Below are 26,471 nucleotides of genomic sequence, written 5' to 3' on the forward strand. Positions count from 1 at the left end.
CTGGCACTTTATGATTGTCTGTACTAAATAATGGTTAAGGAAGACTAACTGGTACCCCTGTGGCCTGACATCCACAAAGGTAACATCACAAGGAATCACAAGGGAAGCAGCTGGCCAATGGCTTCATCAGTTTTATTAAGAAAATCCTTTTTCTGTTTTCTCTCACTATTTTCATAACTTACCCTGAAATACAATCTAACTCATGAGAGAAGATGCTGAAGATAAGCAAGTTTAGGAGCATGGTGGGTGGCCCGTGAGGGGGCCTTCTCTTGGCTGGTCTGTTAAAGCACGACACCTGAAGGCTATGGGGAAACCATCAAACCTTTCAGCTTGGGGGACGGTAGGGGAAGTACACCTGCCAAGTACACTCATCTCGTCAAAAGCTGAATGTGGTCCTCAATGATGGCTCAGATTCTCAGAGGGGGTTCAAGAAGGGCTATAGGCATGATGTGAAGGGTGATTCGGGGCACGGGTGAGGATTATTTTTCCTTATTTCATGGTAATCCTTCAATTCTGCTTCTAACCAAAATAGGAAAGGAGGTTTAGAAACCCAGAGAATAGGAGTCCATTGGGTTTGGGAGACAAAGATCCCTGGGTGAGGGCTGCCTGGGGTGATTAAAGGGATTAGGGAGTGAAAAAGAAGGTATAACCCAAAAATTAAACAAAAAAGGAACGGCTACAGAAATCCAGATTAAAACTATTAAATAAAGGTATGTGGTTGTCTGCATATTTTAGGGACTGACTCCTTTTGTGGAAACAATTACTTGAGGATGTGACTTTGTCTTCAATTTTACAGAAAGAAAAAAACATATTCAACTTCTCCACATAAGGTTTTCTGTAATTCTCACCTGAGGAAGACTCTAGCCTGTCCAATTTACTGATTAGCCAGTCAAGGTTATTGGAGAATTGAGCACAGTTGTTTCTGTTTCCACGAATCAGAGCAGCTGCGAACAAGGAAAGGTTGGATCATGTAGGTTAAAGGGCATACGATGCACGTAGCCCTGAAGCTGTTGGTTCATCACCTGCTCAGCAAATGCAGGGAATGGAAGGTCAATATTAGTATGCTTAGACGTTTGATACGATTCAGTTTCTATATTTAGAAGAGTAAAAATCTAACATTTACTAACTCAACAAGCATTTCCAGAGAATCTGCTATGTACCAGGCCCCTGGTAAAATGCAGCAAACAGAACAATGAAGCAGAAAAGGCGGATTCTCTGCTTTCATCAAATAAGGGACAGAAAAAATAGACACATAAATTAATTACTTTAGGTAATGATAAGCAAGAATTTAATACTTGGTTGGTTACTGACTTTGGTACTCAACACCCTAAAACATTTTCTTAAATCTAGCTAGACACTTGCTACCTTTAATGCTAAAGGAAAGCATCTCAGTAAACACAGCTGAAAGGGTTAAACTAATAGATAAATACTAACAACCTCTAAGGGTAAAATATCTGAAAGAATATTGGTTCTCAAAGTGTGGGCCCTGGACCAGGAATATCACATCACTGGAAATCCTTTAAGAAATGCTAGTCCTCAGGACTTACCCTAGATCTACTGAATTGGAAACTTTCAAGATGGGACCTAACATGGGTGCTTTAACCAGCCCTCTAGCTGATTCTGATGGTTGTTTACCCTTGAAAACCACTGTCAGGTGATATTGCACAGAGAGGGAAAGAATGTGTTATGATTAGAGTACTAATCTAGACCGTGTAACCTTTCCTCCATAGGGCCAAAATAGTAGATGCCAATCTGGAACAATTCCAGGGAGACGATCAGCCCCAGGTGAGTTACCTTCACATGCTTGGTTTGTTGGGCTTAGGATTTCATTACAGCTGGAAAATGATAAATTTAGGATGAGGAAAGTCCTCCTCCAGAGCCTTTGCTCTTCATCTTTACAGTCCATGAGAATGACATTCAGTCTGAGCACCTGTGCGGTGTTTCAGGCAACAGTAAATAGCTTTAGTAAGTAGGATAAGTGTAATAATTCTAGTTAGGCTATTGGACCTCAAATCATAGCTCCATCACGAACAGATGGGTGGTCTTGGGCTATGAGCATCTCTAATATGCTTCCTTGTCAGTAAAACAGAGATAATAGCAGGAACTACTCTCAAAATATTGCTCTAAGAATCAAAAAGATATATATAGCTTGGCACACAAAGATCCATAAATGTTAGCCATTGTTATTATAATAACTACCAAGTTTAAACCACATTAGGGCAAAGTACTAGAGTTTGAAGAGACCTTACAAAATCACACAGTGCAGAGATAATCCCATCATCTTGCCCCCCAAAATGGAGAACAGGTCCAGGCTAACTTTTGTTGGCTTTCTTTAAGTGGACTGGAATTTCTAAGGCCTTCTCTCAGTGGGACACACACCTCAGGATCAAGGCCTATAGTGCTGCCTTGTCATCCCAGCTAGTGTCTGAGCAACTCCTGGGGCCACCTTCATGCCCATGCTGATGTCTTCCTGCTGCCTCCCTCTGACTGGCCAGTGGCCTGGGCCTAAGAGATAGAGCCTCTGTAGCAGGCACCAGAACATTACCTTATACCCAGGTTTGGGAGGCAAAAAGGTGGGTGCTAGGACATTTAAGTTCCTACCTTTTCATTCCACCAAAATGAAATAAATAACAGGACAAGGCAGCAGGAGCCAGGATTGATTAACAAGAAGACAAGTGAAAGGACACAGAATTTAAGAGAGTAACAATCCTCAAAGTACAGGTTGCAAAGCTGAGGACTGGAAGCCTCTATAAATGTGTTCTATCTAGTCTCATGTCCTCATTTCAAACATAAGGAATTGAGGTTCAGAGAATCTGACTTCAAGATTTCACAGGTAGCTTTGGCTTCTGCTTCCATTTGCTTCTGAGTGTGGAAGGTACAAGGAGCTGTTAGCTAACAGTGGATGGCTGTGTTAGACTCCAACCGCTAACAAACAACAATCCGAGGAAGTGGCTGGACGGCAATGGCGGGCTCTCCCAGACTAACCCCAAAGACCCCTGAAGACCCCCCCAGGAGAGGCACTGCCTGCATACTCACCCAGCAGCTTGTAGAGGAGGTTCAGAATTTCTTTCCAGGCCATGCCACTCTCTTCCCTCGCAATCCCCGCAAAGTGGGCTACGCTATTGTAGATATTTAAGCGGTCAATGCAGTTTAACACAAGAGCCAACATCCCCTGAGGAGAGTGGAGGAAAAAGTAAACATTCTTGGAGAAGAGTGTACCTCCCTGCTTTTGCTTTTCTCCCACCCGTCAGTCTCCTTGTAAAACTGATAGCGCTTATATGCAAATAGCCCTTCATGTGGCCAGTTGAAATTTTTTTCTCCTAGAAACAAAATATGCATCTTTATGCCTCAGAGACCTAAATAGCATTCATTCGGATAGTGAGTCAGCAGTCCCTTGTGATGGGTTGGCCCCCATGTACTGTGTTTAATTCACTCCAAGGACACATGGAAGAGAGGAAGCACGAATGTGGCTCACCAGAGCTAGCTCTGTGTCTGGTGGGAAGTGATTCTGACTCACTCAGAAACAGCTCTAGATATAGTACCTATTTTTCTCTTAAATCTCAAATAAGCTCAAGAAATTCCATTCAGATGCATATAATAACTACACTTGCTCCCTCCTCCCACCTCTCGCCAACAAAAAGTGGGATTTAGAGACAATAAAATCAAAGAGCATTTTCAACTACTTTTTCACCTAATTTATAGTACAGTACTATGCCACTCAGTAAAAACATCTGTGCCTAGCTACTCTTAAAGAGCAGCAGGGAGATGGTAAATTTAGTCTCAATAGCCTATAAGGCATACAGAATGTCTCTAAGCCCAACTTCGCTCAGATCAGAAAACCAAACAGGGATGGCTCTGTATCCAACACCACAAACTTTGGAAATGACTAGAGGACTAGCCCTGTCTCCAGGACATGAAAGGCCACAGAAGCCAGCCATAGCCTATTACCACCAGATCATCATATCCATGTTTGGAGAAGGCTTGTGACTTGTCTAAGGTCACACACAGCTAAAAGAGAGCCAGAACGAGGGCCTGGGTCTTATAAGCACTGAACTGGTGTTTCCCCCATGGCCAGGGCCCTCTCTAGTGACTCAGAAGCTCAAATTCTAACATCAGACCATGGGACATCTATATCTTTTGAGCAAGTTTTTCAGATATTTCTGAACTGGTAGAATCTTGGCAATTGTGTTTTTTTCAAACAGATTTCCTAGGTAATTCTGATATCCCTCAGAATTTGGGCTCGCTGCCAGTGCCATACTGTAACAACTCAGATTTACTGAAAATGGATTTGGGGTACACATGTGGCATTGAAAGTTAAAACTTATCTGGTTGGAATGTGTCATCAACCATCACTAACGTAACCAGGCGTGGTTGAAAGGGAAGGTTAGCTCCCAGTAAATCCTTTCCTTTACAGCTTCTCCACCTCCTTCTTTTGCTCCAGCCTGTTCATAAACATGTGTACATGTACAGCAAAGCTGAATTGCATAGTACTCATTGGGATATGTCAGCTCTACATTCATGGAGACTCTTACCTTTGCATTTTTTGGCTTACCTCTTCCTTGAAAAGATTCTGTCTGTTTTTGAGGGAGCGGAGCTTGTTTTGCTTGTCTTCATGCTTCATCTCCTCCTCTGGAGGCTGGAAGTAGGCGATCAAGTCCTGTAAGGTCTGCAGGACCTCTTCTGTTGGCAGGGTGATGGGGGCAGCTGTGCGATTGTTTCCACTAAACACAATGACATGACAGGGCTCAGGCAAGGGCCTGACAAGTCTGGTTCCTAAAGGCCCCACTCTGGGCATAGAGAATTGCTCCTTGGGGACAGTCCTCGTTGCAACAACTGCAAAATGAAGTGTGCCAACCAACAGAGCAGTGGAAGAGAATATTCAACTTTGAAGCTATTTCATAAACAAAGGCAAATGCTTCCTTTTAGCATATTTCTTTTTAAGCAACTTATAACTTATCCTGTTAAAATGGGTGTGATACTTCAACACTCAGCATCAAAGGGGTCTTCACTATATGAGTAGTGATGAATTTCATGTAATGTAAACAGGGGATGATTGTTAAGACTGTGACTTTTACATGTTTCTCTTCCATTTACCTTTGATTGTTTTCCATACTTTCTCTTTTAAGATACCTTGAAATAAACTTATTAACCTGCATTTCTTTAAAACTTTGACAGCTTCTTCTCAGAATAGAAACATAAAGCTGGAAGGATGTCTGTCACCGGTTCTCTGTTTATATCTTTATCTTCTGTGCCTCTGCATGTCTCATAAATCCACATGTGTTTCTCTCCTCATGTTTTCGTGTGCCTGTACATGCCTGCTTCATCACTGCATGTGCGCATGTCTTCTCTGCAGACTGTATCTGTTTCTTGGTTTTACCTTCCTCTCCGAGCACTGCCTTGCCCTGCAGATGTCCCTTATCCCCCCACATCTCCTTGTCTTTGTTTTTGTGTCCTCCCACCCCGTTTAACCTGCTTTTCCCCCCACTCTCACGTTGCTCTTGTTCTCTATATGTATGTCTGTCTCTAGTTTTTAATTTTCCAGAAATATTCTGTAATTAAGTCATTTCAACACAGAGTGACCACAATCCCCCCATAAAAAAGTGAGCCTTTGTTTTGCGATTCCCTGAGGGGTATACCCCTGAGACTCACAAAGGCAAAGGCTAGGAAGAGGAAGGGAAAGGGGACCCAACCCTGAGGAATCATACTTTTGAGCCTCAAGTGACTGAGAATTGGCTCAATGTGCAAATAACATCAGAGCTTCTCCTTGCTGCCCAATTTCTAATTAGTTTTCTTTTGCATTTATAGTGTGTTTGACCAGCTAACTGCTGTTCTATATTAATCTGGACACATGCTAAGAAAGGATTGTTTCTAGGCCTAAAGCAAAGACTCAGCAAGCTCTGAAAACACCAAGGGGGTGTGGTGATAAGTTTCAATTGTGTGTAAAGGAGGCAAGTGCCTTCCAGGAAGATGGAGCACCAGTGGCCCGCAAGCTCATTCCAGTCTGGAGATGCCTCTGGTCAGTGTGCACGCAGCTCCTGATGGGACCCGGCATGCAGCAGGTTTGTGGCAAAGTATCTGCAAATGATCGCCAGGGATACTGTTGGCCACAAAGTGAGTGGGGGAAGAGAATGCCAGAATGCCGTGAGGTGGAGAGATGCGGATAAAGCTCAATCCAGTCTGGCTTCCCACTCCCAGACTCAGTGAAGGCAGGGATACATTTTCTGCAAGATTTTGGCCAAGTTTTAGGGTTTATTTGTTTTGTTTTCTAAACATTGGATTTACTAAAGACACTGAGGCTTGTTAAGAATGATTTTTTATGTAAGAGGAAACAATGAAAACAGCAGGTTTATGGGTATTTTTGTAGCTTCATGGGACATAGACTCTTAAGATTTTAGTCCTGTTACTGCCCTTACCCATGTATTTTGACTGCTTTTAACCATCTTATGCTTCAATTTTACATCTGGAAAACAGGCATGGTACATTCTATTATTAGCAGGGTGCTTTAGGTTCAAATTTTTGTTCTGTGGGCTCTCGATGCTGGATCACTTCATTTTGCCCCTAAAAGAAACATCACTATGATAGTCCTCCTCCAGACTGAAGCAAATGCATTGTTGCTTTAAAAGAGAGCAGAAGCCACATGCATGGCAATAAGGACAGTGACAAACGTGAACAGGCCCTCAGCATGGCCTTACAGTACTCACATGCTAATCTGAACCTCAGGCACAGCGACAAGGACAAGGTGATACCTCAGTTCACAACTAACTGCAGTTGGCATCTGTCTCATCCCAGCCTTCAGCTCCTACGTCTGCTGTCCCGCTGTACCTTTGGATCTTTGGCAATGAATTCTTTTGCCAAGCTCCAGTGAGATCTTAGGTGATTCTGAATATTTACTACACCATGATCTTCATGCAATTATTTAGATATTGTTTCCTCCCTAATATTAAACTCAGAGGGCAGCTGACAGTATCTTTTCTTTAATTGGATTGATTTGTGCTACTCTTTAATTGATCACATTGTTCACTCCTCCACTGGACAGTTCCCGAAGGAGGATGAGAAAACATGAGGAATGTTAGCTTTACTTTTTCAGCACTCTCCTTTGTCTTTCCCTATTCTTCTAATCTAATTTTCTTTCCCAGAAGGCCACCTCTCCTTGTGGTTTCCGTGTATACACAACATGTAACTGTTGCTTTCTCAAAAGAGAAGAGACAGGAGAATCTCCTCTCAAATTATTTTTCCTTCTTCATTGCCCAGCTCTTGTAAAATACAAGTACTATAACTGGTGCAAACCTGACACCTGTTGAATTGATTTTTTATTAGTCATTCTTTCTTCTAAGATACCCTGTGGCTAGAAGAATTAAGAATTGTCCCATTGTGGGTAGGATTCCAAAATAACTGTGGAAGAAATTCAGTAAATCCTCTCTCCCATAAAACTAGGATACAACTGGGCAAGATAAACTATTCCAGGACCCTGGAAATTGATCAAGGGCATACACAAATCAAAAAGTGTTTACTTTCAAAAACACTTAATGAATCTTGGTAAGAATAGTGTGAATCTGTGATATTTCATCCTGAGAATATTTCCATCTCCTCCCCAAGCAAGCTGCACGACAAAGAATTCTGAAAGGGTGGAGTAGGCCATATGACAGGCTACATACCGGCTTAGGGATGACTGGAAAGGAGCCTTACCATTTACTCATTTCTGACAGAAATGAGACCTCAGGCAAGTAGAAAGTAAACTCAAGACAGGACCATGAATTGCCTGAAGCTTAAATGTGTTTTCCAGTCCAAAGGCAGGTCCACCAGCAAAGGGTTGGATGCTTGCCTTCTCAGAAATACTAAGTAGTCCCTCAGGCTGAGAGAAAATGACACCAGATGGTAACTAGGATCCACATAAAGAAATAAAGAGCCCAGGAAAAGGGAATTCTATGGGTAAAGGTTTTTTTGGTAAATTTAAAAAGAAAGTTTAAATATATATTTTTCCTTTTTTGTTTTAATTGATTCCAAAATAATTGCATAAAAATAAGTATAAAACTGTACTGTTGAAGTTATATGAAGATATACATGGAAATATTATAATAAAAAGGATAATAGAACAATATTGGAGCAAAGTTGCTTTACACTATTTGTTGTTAGTATTAATTTGAAGTAGATTATTTCAAATAAAACACATATTGAATGCCAAGAGTTGTCATTATGAAAAAGGTAGTAAAAAAAAACCCAAAGTAATTAAAATGGCGCATTAGAAAATACATATTTAACTGAAATGAAGTAATAAAAAATGGACAGAGAAATGGCAAAGACCTGATACATCAAAACAAAACAAAACAAAACCTACAGCAAAATAGTTGACATAAATCCAGCCATTTGAAAAAACTAAGTTTAAATGGATTAAACATACTGACAAAAGGGCAAGATTGTCAGATTGGATTTTTAAAAAGATCCAATATATGCTATCTACAAGATACATACTTTAGGTTCAAAGACACAAATAAATTCAAGTTGTACCAGGCAAACAGTAACCACAATCTACATATAAGATATTGGAGTAGTTCAACAAAATAGATAAAAAAATTCATACAGGTGAAGGAAGACAGTTTAGAATTATGGAAGTCAGTTTTTCAGGAAGATATAACTATTATAAATATATAAGCATCCAACAACCAAGACCAAAACGTGTGAAGCAGAAAGTGAGAGAATTGAGAGAGAAAATTCAACAATAGAAACATGAGTACTCTATTCTCAATCAGTTAAGGTAATAAACATCATTAACAAAGGACAAAACCACGGAATTTGCTCAACAAAGAAAGCTATTTGACACCTACAACACTCAATCAAGATAAAAATCTCTCAATAACCTGGAAACAGGAGGGAACTTTCTCAATCTGATAACCGATAACATCACAGTTAAAGGTGAAAACCTGAATGGATTTCCCCAAAGATCAGAAATAAGGCAATAAGTCTATTTACAGCACATTCCACATTGCTGTGCATGTTCTCACCAGTACAATCATGTAAGAAACAAAAGTAAAGGAAATCCCTGCTGGGGGAAAAAAAAACCTGTTCACAGATGACATGATCTTGCATATAGAAAATTCTAAAGAATCTAAACCAAATTAAAACAAAAAATCCCCACCAGAATTTATAAAACATTTCAGTGAAATCATAGAATAAAAGATTAATATTTTGAAAAGCTCAATTTCTACATAGCAGTATTTCAATGGACTAGTAATGAATAATCAGAATATAAAATAAAACTACTTTCATTTATATTAGCACTAAAAAGAATCAAATATATAGGAAGAAATTTCACAAATGGAATGCATGACATATTAAAAATACAATATCTTGCAGATAAGAATTACAGAAAAATAGGGAGTCATTTCATGTTTGTGAATTGGAAGATATAATATTACTAAAAACAACAGCTTTCCAAAACTGACTTATAGATTTGAGGCAACACCTATCAAAATTCCACAAAGGTTTTATGGCAGAAATTGACATATTCACCCTAAAATTTATACAAGTAAACAAAAGACCTAGAAGAGCAAAAATAATTTTGAAAAGAAGCACAAATTGGAAGACTCACTCTACATAATTTTAGTACAAACCATAAAGTGACATATATCAAGGCAGTGTTATTTTGGATACTTAAAGGCACAGAGATCAACAGAACACTTATTATTCTATACATAAACTACATTTATGATCATTTGACTTTGTCAAGGGTACCAAAACCATCTGGTGGTGAAAGAGAGTTTTTCAGCAAATTGTGCTGGGTCAATTTGACCACACGTAAAAAGGCCAATTCAAATCTTTACATCACACCATGCATGCTACAGTTTAGATAAATGTTATCCAGAGGTCCGTATGTTAAGGACATGGTCCCTAAACATAGGGTACTATCAGGGGGTGGTGGTGGAACCTTTAAGGGGTGGAGCCAAGAGAGAGGTCTTTAGCTAATTAGGAGCATACTCTTCTGAGGAGACTGTGGCACTCTAGCCCATGTTTTCTCTCCTTTTGTGTGGGTCTGTGTCTGTCTGTGTCTGTCTGTGTCTGTCTGTCTCTCTCACTCTTTATGCTTTGCATGAGGTGAATAGTTTTGCTCTGGCTGCACTGCTGTCATGATGTGCTGTCTTTCCATAGGTAGGAAATAGGGGAGCTAATCCATCATGGACTACAAAAGGTTTAGGGCTAAATCTTTAAATCATGAGCCAAAATTAACCTTCCCTCTTTGCAAGTTGATCATCATAAGAATTTGTTACAGTGACAGTTGACTAACAGAAAATTGGTACTGAACAGTGGGATCTTTGCCATTAACTACCTACCTGACAATGTAGAAGAGCCTTTGAAATTGGTTTGTAGGTAGAATTAGAAGTTTGGAGAAGCAGGCTAGAAAAATCCTAGTGTGCTATAGAAAGTTTAATGGACAATTCTTGTGAGCGTTCAGAGACAAGAATATTAACAGACGTGTAGACAGTAAAGGCTATGCTGATAAATTTTCAGATGGAAATAAGGAATATTTGGCCACCATTGTTAGACTGTGCAAAGAATTTGGATACATTTTTTTCATGCCTTAATACTTTGTGGCAGGCTAAACATAAACATGATGGGTTAATTTATCTGGGCAAGAAAATTTCAAGGCAACAAAGCATACAGGGAGCAGCATGTGTATTACTGGTTGCTTTAAACCAAATTTATAGAAAGAACTGAGAGAAAAAAGGAGTAGAAACGTTTGAAAAATTTTAGCGTGGTCAGTAAAAGCATATGTAAGGCTCTGACCACAATAAGCCAAGTGCTTTGCAATGGGATACTAGGAAAAAATCCCTTACAGCATCTCAGAAATTGGCAAATCCACAGCCATCACAGTCTCAGAGGTGCTGAAATGCCATTTTGTTTTAAAGATTTCCCAGGGCACAGTTATTTCAAGAGTCCCAGGGTGCCCTGCTCCCTCAGGACTGCCTAGGGAATTGCCACCTTGGGATCCTTTCTGGTGTTCAGCCTACAAAGCACAACAGAGGCTGCTGCAGCAAGTCAGTCCAGGTACAGCTTGCAGTGGCAGCAGACCTTGGTGTCATCCATCTGATGATGCTGGTTTTGCAGACATGGAAAAACAGAGTTACTGGGTTATGGCATGTTCCACCATTTCAACGGGAAGCCTGGGAAACTAGGCAGTGTGTTTCAGAATCAGAGTTCCTGCAAATAGCCCTGGATATGTGTCTTGCTTACTTTTCTCTCATTGCTGAGATAATATACCTGACACCCAGAATTAAGGGAGGAAAGGTTTATTTAGCTTACAGTTTGTGGAGGTTTCAGTCCATGCTTGGCTGGCTCTGAGGGAGAGGGGCACATGGCAGAGGGCAAACGTTCAAGGCGGTGGGAGATAGCAAAGCAACAAGAGCAAAGGGGGGAGTGGCACAGCGAGCAAGCCTCTTTCCCTCCCTTATATTGTAAGTAGGCGACCCCTACCCAGGGGGCATGTAGAGCTCACATAATCTCCATGCCCTCCTCTTGCATAGGCTCAGGATGAATACAAAAGTAAGCATCCTGGCTCCCACTGACACAATGAACAACATCCTAGGTCAGGAAGGCCATGTCCTTTTCACCCCAAGATGTAGAACTGCTGAGTCACTTAGCCAAACCTCTAGACTCCCCAAGTTGACACAATGTATCAACTATAACAATATGGCAATGTATGGTACTATGAGAGTAAAGCTGAAGCTGCTGTGGAGCTCTCAAGAAGGTAGCGGTGCTGCTGTGCTAGCAGTGTGCAATATTCATCAAGAAAAGCCATAGCAGTGATCAGAACTAGGTTGAAAGGGTTTCCATGTGGACTGCAACCAGCAATGCACTATAAGCACCTCGTGCTAACCGACTGCTCCACTGGAGCGTCCAACCAGCAATGCAGGAGGGGCAGGCTGCCCAAGTCCTTGGGAGCCTAGAGTCCACCACCGTGTGCCCTGAATGCAACACACAAAGCTGTAGGATTTAATGTTTACCTTGATGGATTCGGTCTTGCTGTGTTTTAATCTCTCATTACTTTCCTAGCTATTCCTTTTAGAATAGGAATGTTTACCCTGTACCTGACCTACCACTGTGTCCAAAAAATATGTAACTTGGCTTTCCATTTGTTTTGTTTGTTCTTTGTTTCTTTTTGGCTTTTGATTTTTATAGGGGCTCATTGTCAAGAGTTTAGCTAGAGCAGTGGTGGCAAACCTATGGCATATGTGCCACGGTGGGCTGTTACTGGGCTAGAGTCTCAGAGTTGATGTTGGACTTGAAATTTTGAACAAAACTGGAGTAGTTAAAGACTTTGGGGACTCTTGGGGATGGATTAAATGCATTTCGTATTACGAGATGAGCAAAAACTCTTGGGCACTAGGGGTGGAATACTATGGTTTGGGAAAGTATCATTCAAAAGTCCATATGCTTAAGGCTTGGTCCAAAGCCTGTGGCACTGATGGGAAGTGGTGGAACTATCTGAAGGTGGAGTCTAGTAGGAGGTTCCTAGGTCATCTGGGGCATGAAATTGAAGGAGGTTTTGGAACTCTGGTTTTCTCCTCTCTCCCTTTTGTTTCCAGACCATAAAGTGAGTGGTTACACTTTGCAACACACAGTGAGCAAGGATGCACAGCCTTGCCACAGGCCCAAAAGTAATCAGGCCATGAGCATGGGGCAGAACCTTTGAAACTGTGAACCCAAATCAATCTTTTCTAAGTTGCTTATCTCAGGTATTTGTTATAGTGATGAAAAAAACTAACATAATACACAAAAAATTGACTGCAAATGGGCATAGACATAAATGCAAGAGATAAAGTTGTAAAACTTTTTAGGATAAAATGTAGGAGAAGATCCTGATGATTTTGAATTTGGCAGCACATTCTTAGATATGATACTAAAAATACAATCCATATATATATATTCTATGAAAATACACAAAATAAAAATTGACCATTTTTACAATTTAAAACCTTTGTGCTTAAAAGACACTTTTAAGAAAATAAGAAAAGCCAGGGATCAGTAGAAAATAGGACTTTTTCTATTTCTATTTCTATTTATAAATCACATATTTGGTAAAGAACCTGTAACTGGAAGACATAAAGAACTCTCAAACCTAAGTCTGGAAATATATGACTAAACTTTGCATGGACAGAACACTTGATCACACTTTACCACAGAAGAAACATGGGCCCTGTGACAGATGACGGAGCTGTGGGTTGTCCAACAGGAACTCTGTGCTTGCAGATTGTGCATTCCGGCCACAGTCACTCAGCAAGCCAGCTCTATTTTGTTTCCTGTTGGTACAGGGTAGAGTGCCAAGCAACTGATTTACCTGGCCATGGATAAGGCAGTGTCTGGGTTTGCCTTCTCCTCAGATCAGGGGTAGATTATGGACCTACTGGCAGCACCAGCACAAAGAAAAGACTACAAGTATTGTAAACTACAAAAACAGCACATGGTTTTACTCCAAAAGTGATTCTGGGAGCTGGGGATTTAGCTCAGCAGCACAGCGCCTGCCTGGCAAGCGCAAGGTTGTGAGTTCAATTCTTGGTACCAGGAAAAAAAAAAAGTGATTCTGTCATGGCAGGCTAGACTTAGCAAAGAAGCCCAGTGAGTGCCTGCCATATTGCCAAAGAGTTTTTAATTAGAGGCCATTTTGTGAGGGGGGTTAATTGATTAAGAATGAGCCACAGAACAAGTAAAGGACTCCACTTCAGGGTTTCCAGTGCTAACTTTTTGCATTGATTGGGTGAGACACAGCCACAAGAGATAGCCTTAGAGAGAGTACACACTAACCACAGACTTTCTGAAAAGTTTAAGGTCAGGTTTGGAAGGACACAAGCCTACTACCCTCCATAAGGAGAGACCAGGCCTCAGAGGGGCTTTCAGAGGTAGCTGGATCTGAAATTGTTGGCATTAGCTCCAGCAGTCTGATTGAACCCCCATAGCCTATATCCAGCAAAGACCAGTGGTCTCATTGGATTTCCTCATCTACCAACATGAGCAAGGACACACTTGGACTGTGATAATTGCCACAGTCTGGCTGTGTATACAGCGAGGCCTCTGGAGCAGGGAGGTGTACACCACACAAACCCACAATCTGTAAAGCTAGACAGAAAAAATTTTAAGTTGCTGGATCCTGGAAAGAAACCACTCATTCAAAAATACAGAGGAATTTTTAAATTCAGTTTTTAACATTCTTTTTTTCTTCATTAGTTTTCTGGCATTAAGGGTCATTATTTATTTTTTCTACATTTAAATTTTTCCCCCATTTTTCTTTTTTCCTTTATTTTGTTCTCTGTTTTTTCTTGTTTGATTATTTTCTGTTCCTTTTTTCTAATACTATTAACTTCTTTTTACTTCTCAAAAAGATGCCCTGTCTTACTTTTTTTTCTCTTCCATATCATGTTCTATTGATTATTTTTTCAAATTTAATTTGTTTTTCATTCTCCAGTTTCCCAAGCCCTCTGTCTTTGCTGATACAGTGATACCTTGGCTGTCAAATTCAATTTGTTCCAAATTTGTGTTTGAACACTGAAAAGTTTGGAAAATTAACATATTTTTTCCCATGAGAAATAATGGAAGACCAAATAATTGGTTTTGAGGCCCACAAAAGATACTTACAAAATCATTTTTTCAGGACTTTAACAAATTTCACAATGATTTCTTTACCTCTACCACAGTTCTCAGAGTTGTCCCTTTAGCTTTACTGCTGGTATCACTAACTTTCTTTGGCACCATGGTTATGATATTTTATGCAAATGCAAATATAGCATACAAAAAGGCACAGTGACAAATACATTAATGCACTAACACAAGTACTACACATTGTCTGGGAATTCATATTGAAGGATCATCTTTTTGTGTCTGCAGCAAGATGTGATACATGACTCACTCTTGGCATGTATAAGTTTTTTCAAGTCAGATTTCCAGTTTGACTGTCAAGCAATGTTACGAACACTGAGTAGATTTTTTTCCAACTTTGCTGTTCGAATAGTGTTAAGTTTGAGCTTGGAGCCATTTGACAACTGAGGTATCAATGTATAGCCACTAAGCTTTATGAAACATTATTTAATTCTATGCTATTACTGTTGACACTGTACCATTGTTTATGGAGATATAGTTGTTACATTTAGTAGATATTTACTGTATGTGAATATGGTTAATCTTAGTTTTTATACTGTAATAATACATCTTTTCTCTATGGTTAAGGGAGTACATTATTGGTTCTTAAGGTATATCAATATCCAGTTTGTCTTTGGCACTATTATTGCTGCTGACTTTACTGTATTGCAAAGGTTGCGTAGTTGTTGCCACTCACTGGTATTCCCTGTATGCCAATGTCTGGATTTCATTTTGGTCATTAACAATACTGTGGCCCATTCTTGGAGAACTGAGTTCTGTGCCAAATACACTGCAGCTTCCCCTCCCAAATAAAGGAAGGTGGTTGGATCTTGGGACAAAGGCCCACAGTTAGACACATCCTGAGAGCATCACAGAAAAGCAGACATGAACAAAAGGGGATTCCATAAGAGCAAAAAACTCTTTTCACTATAATCAACCTACAAATAGTACAAAAGCACCACCATAACCAACACACATGCAAAAAAATCTATTGAAACATGAGAAAACAAGGCAATGAAATGCCTCCCCAAACTCCCAGTTCCTTCAAAGCTGATCAATGGGGCACCATATGTGAGGAAATAAAAAACACACAATCAAATTATTTGAAAGAATAACAGCAGATAAATTCATAATGTGCTTGGCAAGCTCAAAAAGGTTATAACTATACAGGTGATGAACTTAATAAATAAAACCATCAGTGTGAGTCCATGGAAAGCACTAATAAAAGGCTAGTTGATAAAAGGTGATACAAAACATGAATAACTAGGTTAGTGAAGAATTAGAGTCCACAAAAAGGTAGCAAACAGAAATTCAGAAGAGTAGAAATTCTATTGAAGGTATTTACAGCAGAAGTGACAAATGTGAGGACAGACTCAGAACTAGAAATTAGGGTTACTGTCAGAAACCAATTACTGAAGGGTACTTTAAAAACATTAAGACAGTATGATAAATGAATCCAGCTGCTAGAAAATGCAAAGAAGACCAAGATTAATTGGAATTAATGAAAATCCAGAAAATAGCAAATGGTATTAAAATCTGTTTACAGAAATAATTGTAGAAAACTTTCCAAATATGGAGAAATAATTTAACATACAGATAAATGAGGAATATAAAACCACAAATAGCCATGGCAGGAAAAAAACCTCTCTGTGACATATCATAGTTAAAATTCCAAAAGTGCAACATAGGAACCGACTTTTAAAATCTGTTAGAGAAAAGCAACAAATTACTTATAAAGGTAAGCCTATTAGCATTATGGCAGACTTCTCCACACAAATATTAAAGGCCAAGAGAGCTTAGAGTGAAGTGTTTCAAACCCCAAAAAAAAACAACTTTCAACCCAAACTTTTATATATTGCAAACCTGTCTTTTAAAGTTAATGGAGAAATAAGGTATTTCCATGACAAAGTGCACCTCAAGAAATTCATGAATAGCCCCCAACATATTTTCAAGGATATCCTAGAAAGTGATAAAGCAGCTAAAAATGCCAAAATATCTAATAGCATGAATACATCATGAAAGATGGCCAGTTAAATAGGAGGACAAAATGGGGAATCAGTAACAGGAAAATAATGCAATGATAAGAATAAGTCAATACTTTTCTGTAATAATTCTCAACGTTAATGGTGTTAATTACCTAACCAAAAGACACAGCTTAGCAGAATAGATCAAAAAAGAAAATCCAGTGCTATGCTATATTCAAGAAACCCAAGTTCCAAAGACCCAAGTCAATGCAGTTAGAAATGAAAAATGTGAAACCACAACAGACAATACTGAAATCATAAGATTATTAGCAACTACTTAAAAATTTTACTCCAAAATATTGGAGAATTCAAAAATAGATAGATTCTTAGATACATATGAATTTCCACAATTGAACAAAGAAGACTTAAAAACCCTGAGTAACCCAAACAATAGACCAAAAAAAAAAAGGAAAGAGTAATAAAAATATTCTATCAACTAAAAAAAGCCCAAATCCCAGAAGATTCACTGCTAAATTCTACAAGAACTTCAGAGATGATCTAATATCAATACTCCTTAACTTCTTTGATGAAATTAAAATGTCAGTTTTAGAAGCTAACCCTGATTCCAAAACCAGACAAGAATCTAATAAAAAAAAGAGAAATACAGGCCAGTTTCTTTAATGGACACAGATGCAAAAATCCCCAACAAGACACTGACAAACAAAATGCACCAAATCATCAAAAAGATCATACATCATGACCAAACAGGATTCAACCCAAGGATGCTGGGATAGTTCAACATATTCAAATCAGGAAATGTGAACATCACAAGTAAGCACAAATATCACATAACATCTCAATTGCTGCAAAAAAGCCTTTGACAAAACCCAATATCCACCCATGATACAAAAAAAATCTCTCAAGAAAGTAGGTATAGGAGAACTTTATTTCAACCTGATAAAAGCCATTTGTGACAAACTCACTGACATTGTATTAAATGGGGAAAGGCTGGAAGCTTTCCCTCTAAAATCAGTAATAAGACAAGGATGTCCACTGCTAAAACTCCTGTTCAATATAATACTTGCAATATCAGCAAGAGCAATTAAGCAAGAGAAATAAATACAAGTCTCAATCTGAAAATGGCCAAATGAAATCAATAGATACTTCTTAGAAGTACAAATGGCCAATAAATACATGAAATATTATTCAATATTTCTGGCCATTAGAGAAAGTTCTCTCATTCATTAAGTTCTCTCTTACTTGAGAGAGAACGATGATTATCAAGAAATCAAAGAATAACAAATGCTGGTCAGGTTGTGGGGAAAAACTTATCTGGTGGAGGAAATTTCAAGGCACCCCAACGTTCAGGCTATGACATGGACACTACTGGCTTTTTTTTAGACAGGTCTATAGTGGGAATAAGGAGTAAGCAACTGAGCCAAAAGATACAAAAAGTTTCCAGTTCTTCCAGAAAGGATTGCCTGTAAAGTTGGGGCAATGGAGAATGTAGCTACATTAAAAAGAAGCCAAGTACTTTGCATCAGGAAAATAGAAAAGATGACTTGAAGGGATCTCAGGAATCAGCAAAACCCCAGGCATCACAGGCTCAAAAATGTGAATGTATAAATCTTTCATTCAAGAAGAGAGCCCCTGGGCCTTCTGCTGAAGAAGCGTGGTGTCTTAGTTACTTTTCTTGTTGCTGAAACAAAATACCCAACCCTCATGAGTTAAAAGAAGAAAGGTTTATTTTGGCTCACAATTTGTAGAGGTTTCAGTTTATAACTGGCTAGCTCCAAGGCAGGGCAGGATGGCAGAGAGGCATTACAGAGGAAAACCAGTTCATGGCAGGGCAGGAAGAAAGCAGCAAGACTGCCTTATCTCTCTTTCTTTAGATTCCATCCAGGCTACAAGCCTATTGATTGGTGCCATGCATACCCAGGGTGGTGCTTCCCTCTTCAGTAAATCCACTCAGCCACACCCAAATAGAGGATCAGTACAGATGTGACCCACCCTTAATTCATATTCACACACTTTAAATCCAGCCATCTCTGAGAAGCTCCACCTATGAGAGCATGAGACTTTGGGAGGGAGGACATCTAGATACGAGCTATAACAGAATTGCCTAGGGAATTGGTTCCTGGGGTTCATTCACCACACTCAGCCATCTGAGCACTCAGAGGCCACTGGAACACCAAGAGGGCCTGGCTATTGCTCAAGCTGATGGTAAATCTTGGTATCATCCATATGGTACTGGTTTTACAGGCATTCATAACATAGGAGATAGGGGGCAACGGAGGCTTCCACTCGTATTTCAAAAGAAGACCTAGACAGCTAGTCAAAAAGCTCCTGAAAGGACATTGTACCAAGCTGGAAGTGTGAAGCCAGAGGTACCATAGAAACCCCAGAAAGTTGGAGATGCCAGGAATGTGCAATTTCCTGAGGAAAACTGCAGAAAGTAAGCAGAGCTAGAGAGGCCATATGGGCTGCTACAGGCAATGCCATACGGGCAAGGCTGCTTCAGGTGTTTGGAGCTGGCATCTTGCCACATATCCCAGGTGCTGGACATGGAGCTACTGCATTTATTGTTTGCCCTATTGGTTTCTGTTCTTGCTTTGGTCAGATTCTTTTCTATGCCCCACGCCTACCTTTTTGAATGGGAATGTTTGCTCTGTTATATATAAGAAATACTGAACTTTTTGATTTTCACTTAGGCTTACAGTTAAGAGTGTCTTAAATCTACAGCATACTTTGTAGTTGGGATTTTCAGCAATGCTGGAACTGTTAAGAATTTAGTAACTCTTAGGGATGAACTAAGTGCAGTTGGTATAGTGAGATAGACACAAGCCTTTTGGCAGGCAGAGGCAGAATGCTATGGTTTAGACCTCAAACGTCTCCCCCAAATTTCATGTGTTTGGAAGTTGACTAGATCATGCGAGCGCTATACAAATCAGTGGATTCATCCATTAATAAATTCAGTAGCCAAATTCAGTGCTGTTAGGAGGTGGGGCCTGATTATAGATATCACTAGAGGCATGACCTGGAAAGGTATGTCTTGTCCCTGGTTTCTCCCTTCTCTCTGCTTCCTGGCTGCCACAAAGTGAGCAGTGCTCTTCCACCGCACCCTCTCACCATGAGCCAGGCTGCCATGGACTGAATTCACCTAAACCATGAGCCAAAATAACCTCTCCTCCCTTAAGTTGTTGGTATCAGGAATTTTGTCCTAGTGACAGGAGAACTTAACCAATACAGTGATACAAAATGGATAAAATGTTGAAGACTTTTTTCTCTAATTAAATAAGACTGACAAACTTGGCTAAATATTGCATGATTTTATTTAGATGGGATACCCTAGCATAGTGAAATTCAGAAAGAGAAAACAGAAGTTACCAAGAGCTATAGGGAGAGAAGAATAGAATTTTTGTTTAAAGGGTACAGTTTTGGGGATGGGGATTTAGCTCAGCGGCACAGCACCTGCCCGGCAAGCACAGGTCATGAGTTCGATCCCCGGTACCGGGAAATAAAAAACAAACAAACAAAAAAACCAAAAAAAAAAAAGGGTACAGTTTTAAATTTGGTATGATTAAAACAATTCTGGAGGTAGATAATGATGATCATTACACAATAATTTGAATTTATTTATTTATTTATTTAGTCATTTGAGACCGGATTTCACTATGCAGTTCAGGGTGCCTTGAAGTCACTTGGTAGACCAACCTAGCCTCGAACTCACAGCGATCCTCCTGCCTCAGCCTCTTGAGTGCTGGAATTATAGGTCTGTGCCACCATGCCCAGCTAATTTAAATATATTTAATGCCACTGGACTGTACACATAAAAATGGCTAAAATTATAAACATTATATTATGTATATTTTAACATCCCCAAAGTATGTTTGAAAGTAAAACAATTTATAATCAATCAGCAATTCTACTCTTAGGCATTTGCTCAAGAGAAAGGAAAGCACAGCTCTGAAAACTTTTAAAATAATAGTTTTATTATTATATAATAAAATAACAGTTTTATTGATGGAAGCATTAGCTCATAACTACAAATGAAAACAAGCATCTGCTCAACTTATTAGCAAAATGTGCTCTGTATCTACTTTTATATAAATCTGTCTCTCCATACACATCTCACATATATACAGGCTTCATATACATATATGAATACTGTTAGTGATAAAAAAGGGATTGAACAACATAGGTAAAGCTTATAAATATAATGTTAAGTGAAAAGGGAAGATTCAATTTAACTTAATGTTTTAAGCTCAAACAGAAAGCAAAAAGTAGATTAGTGGTTTCCTAGGCCTGGCATTACTGTGAAATGGCTAAAAATTATATTTTGGAGAAGATGGAAGTACTCTAAAACTTAGTTGTGATGATGGTCGTATGGTACTGCAAACATATTACAATGAACTATACATTTAAAAGGATAAGTTTTATGACATGTAAAACTCATTAGAGCCAGCAGACATGGACGGAACCCTCTAAATCTGTAAATAAGAAATTTAAGGGCTATGGACTAACTTATCTGGTGGACAAAATTTCAAGGCAGCCCAATACTCAGGCTATGGCATGGGTACTGCTGGCTGCTTTAAGCCAGATATATAGTGAGAATTGGAATGAAAAGCAGAGCAGAAGTGCCTGAATCCTTAAATGTTTGCTGGAAGGGATATAGTTGTAAAAGTTGAGGCCCAAAGGAAGTGGGGTTGCTGAGCAGACTAGCACCATTAAAAAGTAATCAAGTACTTAGTGCAGATACAAGAAGAAAGATGCTTTGAAGGCATCACAGGAATCATCAAAACTTCACTTATTACACGCTCAAAGGAAGAAAAAGGTAAACCTTTCACTTGAGAAGACAGCCACTGGGGACCCTGCTTAAGAAAGGCTTCCTAGTGAACTGGCTTCCTGGGATTTATTTTACCATGCTCAGTCACCCAGAGTCTGTTGCAATGATGGTCTAAGGGTGCCTACCTACTGCTTGCACTAGTAACAGACCTTGGTGTCATCCACATGATACTAATTTTATAGGTATAAAGAGTATATGAAGTGTGGGGTCATGGAAGATTCCACCCACATTTCAAAGAAAGACCTACAAGGCCAGGCAATATGCCCCTGACAGAAGCTGTGGAATGAAGCTCAAAATACAGTGATCCTAGGAAGCTGGAGATACTAGTAACGAGGAATATCTGCAGAAGAAAGCTATAGGTAGCAAGCAGAGCCCCAAGAGAAGCCACAGGGGCTACAACAGGCAAGGCCATAAGGTGGGGCCACCCAAGCCTGCTGGAGCTCATTTGTCAGCATCATGTGCCTCAGATATCAGATATGGAGCTACAGAACTTACTGTTTGCGATCTTGGGTTTTGGTCTTGATTTTGGTCCCATTCTATTCTATCTTTCTATTCCTTCATTTTGCAATGGTAATGTTTACCCTGTAGTGTTATATTTTAGGATTAAATAACTTGCTTCTTCAATTTTAAAATGGTTCACAAGTAAGGGATTTCAATGAATGTTAGAGAAGACTTTAGTGAAGGAATTATTGTATTTTTGTTTGTACACAGGATAGCTATATCATGTTAGGTATAATTGTGAACTTGACAGTCTTTATTTAGAGATTAAACGTGGTGTAAGGAGGTATATGTGAGTGTCAAGTTCATAAAGGGCAGAATGTGATGTTAGTTTAACTGTCAACCTGATTGTCTTGGGAGCCATGTAGGGGATTAGTAAAGCACACTTCTGGGTGTGTCTGGGTAGGTTATAGAGGTGTGATGTTGGGTACTATGTCTGGTCCCTGGTGTCTTTCTCTGAAGCTGTATTCCCCTGCTCTTCTTCCCAGTCACCAGCAATGTAGCAGGTTCTGCCATGATTTTCCAGCCTTGGAGCCAGTTGACCATGGACTGAAACCACAACAAAAAATAAACCTCTTCTAAGCTGCATATGTTAGGAATTTGGCCACAGTGATGAAAAGCTAACCAATATAATGGTCCAATATTATTTATTTTATGGATATAGTACATTTTATTCATTCATCAATGAGCTGATAAACGTGGGTTGTTTCTACATTTTCACTATTATAAAAGGTGCTGCTATAAATATGTGTGTACAAATTTTGGTGTGAACATGTTGTCATTTCTCCTATGAAAATATACCTAGAAATAAAATTGAGAGGTCATATGCTGACTCTGTGTTTAACCATTTGAGGAACTTGCTATGTTCCAATATGGCTGCCAACATTTTACACTCCCATTATTGATGTATGAAACTTCCAGTTATTCTACACTCTCTCCTATGCTTTTTATAAGCGATCATTCTGATTATAGTAATCCAAATGGGCATAAAATAATATCTCATTATGGGGTTGGTTGGTATTTTTCTGACTAATGATATTGAGCATCATTCAGTGTGCTTATTTGTCATTCTTATATCCTCTCTGGAGATAGGTCTATTCAGATTCTTTATTCATTTTTAAATCGGCTCATTTGCCTTTTTATTGCTGAATATAAGATTTCTTTATCTTGGGTATAAATTTCTTAAAAGAGGTATGATTTGCAAGTACTTTCTTCCATTATAAAGGTGGTTTTCATTTGATAGTGTCCTTTGTAGCAAGAAATTTTTTGTTTTTGATAAAGTCCAATTTATTTATTTTTCTTTTGTTGTTTTTTGCTTCTGATATGATATGTAAGAAACAACAGCCTAATCCAAGGTCATGAACATTTATGCCTGTCTTCTTCTACATATTGTATAGCTTCAGTTATTACATTTAGATCTTTGATACTTTTTGCATATGTGCACAGTAAGGTCCACAGACCTTTATGAAATATTAAGGGCCGAGGTTTAAGGAACTGGGCATAATGAATAAAGCCATTTCTCTCAGGGGTGATGATTTTGGTACTAGTTGAGGCTATATGAATAACTCGTGTGTTACACGCAGCTATGCTTTTCTGCTGATACAAAGTCATTTATTTCTGTGGTCTTTCTTTGAAGAAAAGGAGCAGGTTCTGGAAGTAATGAGACATGGAAAAGGACATATTTTGCTCAGAGATCACGGGATAGCAGTGGCAAAGTCAAAAGTAAACAAAGGATTGTTGACTTGCAGGTGTCAGTTCCATCCCTTGGCAGAAATACCTCTCTTGCTAGTCTCCTTTCTGCAATTTACAGTAACAGAATCTTTGAGCTACACTGGGTACACAGCTGGCTGGCTAGAGAAATATTTCTCAGCTTCCCTCAAGGTAGGCATGTTTATGTGATGACACTTTAGCCAACAGTATGCAAGATAAAAAGTGATCTACTTTTGAATTATACCATTTAAAAAGTAAACTGCTTGCCATTCACCCTTGTTTCTCCTTTTTGCAGGACAGATAGTAGACACTGTCATTTGTAAGCTCATTTTGACCATGTCCACGAAGAAAATACACCAGGGCAGTGGTTCTCAACTTGGAATAAATGTAAGACTCACAGACTGAGCTTCAGAGCTTTAATCAGTTACTGGCATTTGTATCTCATCTCCAGAGACAGTGATGCTCTGGACTGAGATGCAGCCTACACATCAGGGTGTTAAAAGCTGCCCAGATAAACCGGACGTGTTGCCAAGGTTAAGATCTTTACAACCGGCAATGGTTTCTTTTTCTTAATTTGTTTTTTATGGTACTGGGGATGGACCCCAGGGTCTCTGAACTGAGCTACAAGCCCAGACCCTTTTAAAAAATTTTTTGAGAGTGGGGCTTGCTATCTTGCCCAGGCTGGGCTTGGATTTGCATTCCTCTTGCCCAGATATTTAGAATCAGGACAGTGATTTCGTAAACTTCAGCATGCATCAGCATCAGCTGGAGGGCCTCTAAAAATATGATTTGCTAGGTCTTATTCCCAGTGTGTCTGATTCAGTAGCTATGAGGAGAAACCTGAGAATTTTCATTTTTAACAAGTTTGCAGGTATTGCTGCTGTGCTGGCCCAGCACCATACTTTAAGCACCTGTAAAAGATGTTAAAGCAGCAAGGTAGATGCAACCTGAGCCCTAGGTTGCTTTCCAAAAACCACCTGGCTATTCTACATTCTTACCTAGAAGAGAAGTGAAAATTTATTCTGAGCTGCAAGAGCAGCTTAGCCTCTGCCCTAACATACATCCTTGAAGTGTTTCAACTGCAAGAAAAGTGAAGATATTTTAAAAATTCCCATTTCATGCAAATCCACACATGTATTTTACACCCGCTTGCTTTAGAGATATTTCCTATGACAGGAGAATGGCTGGGAATACTGCACTGTATCCAACAGAGTCAGCTCTTCACAGTAATTGGTGAAAACAATCCGAAGTCCTGTTCTGGCAGGGACCCAAGCAGACAGTTCAGTTACTTTTCCCATTTCAGCCCAGCCATTGTTGGGCAACCCAAGGCTTTCACTGCCAATCTGCTTCTCTCCAAACAATTCTGAGTGATGTACAAACCCTTTCTAAATACATGGGCTTCCTCTCTCTCTGTAGGCACTAACACAAAAGGGGAAAATATTCCAACTCTTTTCATCTTATTTTCATGCAAAATAAAGTTAGCTCTTCATCATGGTGATCCCAATAACAAATGGGGCTTGGCTATTAAATTTCAGTCCCAAACTATCTATGGGAAGACTCTTTGTTGGTATTGGTTATTTCCTCAAAGCATTCATAGTATCAAAAGGAGGTAGGTGGGTGGGGTTGGAAGGCCACAGAATAAATTATACCAGGAAGAGAAAAAGAAGGAGCTCATGTACCTGACAAACCGGCTGAATAATGCTGTCGTGTTCCTGATGATCCGAGCAGCCTGGGACTCCTCGCGCTGGCATCTCTGCAGTGTTAACCCATCATCCATGTGGCCTTCCTGATGCAGAATGACCTACCCAAGGACAAGAGAAGCAGGTCCAGGTTATACATTACTCCATAGCTAAGCAGTCAGCATTTTCTGTAGTGTTTCCTTCTTATTCCCTCTCCCAACCAAGCTCCTTATGGTCCATTTTAAAAACGGGACATGAGCAAAGTTATTTCACCCATATGGCCTATTTCTGATACGTGCATCATTCCTGAGACATGGTGCTTTGATGAAAATAAAATTTTGTGTGCCAACATGGCATGAGTTACAATAAATTCCTTGGGCCTAGGTGGCCAATTTGAAATGCTGAAAATATACTTTATAGTACATTTTCCTCTAAAAGGAACACAGAATCTTACTGTGGGAGATTGGAAAAGTCACTTTGTTATGAGCCTTTTGCTCTAGAGGTAAATTGGGAGGGAACAAAGATAGTTTAAAGAAAACTCTCTCCCAGGACGAGGCTTAGATTTCTCTACTGAAGGACAGCAACATTGGGTTAGCTAACTGTAAGGCTGGGAAAAGCAGCTCAAGATGAGCTTGCTTCTCACGGAGGCTGAAGAGGGGATTTCTAAGCATGGGCTCAGGTATCAACCAGCTTCAGTATTAATCCCACCATGCCACTTGTCAGCTACATGACTTTCAATGAGACACTTAAACTCTCTTTGCTTCAATTTTACCATGCACAATAGATTTAGAAGGTTGTTTTGAGGCTTAGACGATTAACATGTAAAACATTTGGCATAGCTTGTCCCAGCCTCTTGTGTGCTGGGTACCACTACACCCAGCTTCTTTTTTATTCTTTTGAGTGTGTGTCCTGATACAATTAATTTACACAGAAAGTAGAACACAGCCTCACAGACATTCGTGTTCATTGAGAAAGGCTTTCCACTCCGCCTCCATATAGCTGCTCAACCATTAGCAAAGGATGCCTTTCCCGTTAAACTAATCAACCATTAGGGAATATGCCAGAGCTTCCAACAACTGGCTAACAGTGCTGCATTTAGACTTAGTAATATATTACCTGTGTGTTTACATTCCCTAAAGACCCAAATTCTTA

The 26,471-nt window shown here is 39.5% G+C and overlaps 1 protein-coding gene across 1 annotated transcript in view; it reads right to left on the reverse strand.

Annotated features, from left to right (window-relative positions):
- The window catches only part of Ryr3 (ryanodine receptor 3), a 547,606-nt gene that overhangs the window by 263,056 nt on the left and 258,079 nt on the right, over positions 1-26,471 (reverse strand). Inside the window, exons 12-15 of the mRNA XM_005381167.2 lie at positions 25,320-25,441; positions 4,553-4,721; positions 3,037-3,172; positions 849-944 (exon numbers count right to left, since the gene is read on the reverse strand). Of these exons, the coding sequence (XP_005381224.1) occupies positions 849-944; positions 3,037-3,172; positions 4,553-4,721; positions 25,320-25,441 (523 nt within the window). The remainder of the gene's footprint in view (positions 1-848; positions 945-3,036; positions 3,173-4,552; positions 4,722-25,319; positions 25,442-26,471) is intronic.

This window comes from Chinchilla lanigera, unplaced genomic scaffold (assembly GCF_000276665.1).
Source record: "Chinchilla lanigera isolate Chin_1 unplaced genomic scaffold, ChiLan1.0 scaffold00015, whole genome shotgun sequence".
Lineage (NCBI taxonomy): Eukaryota > Metazoa > Chordata > Mammalia > Rodentia > Chinchillidae > Chinchilla > Chinchilla lanigera.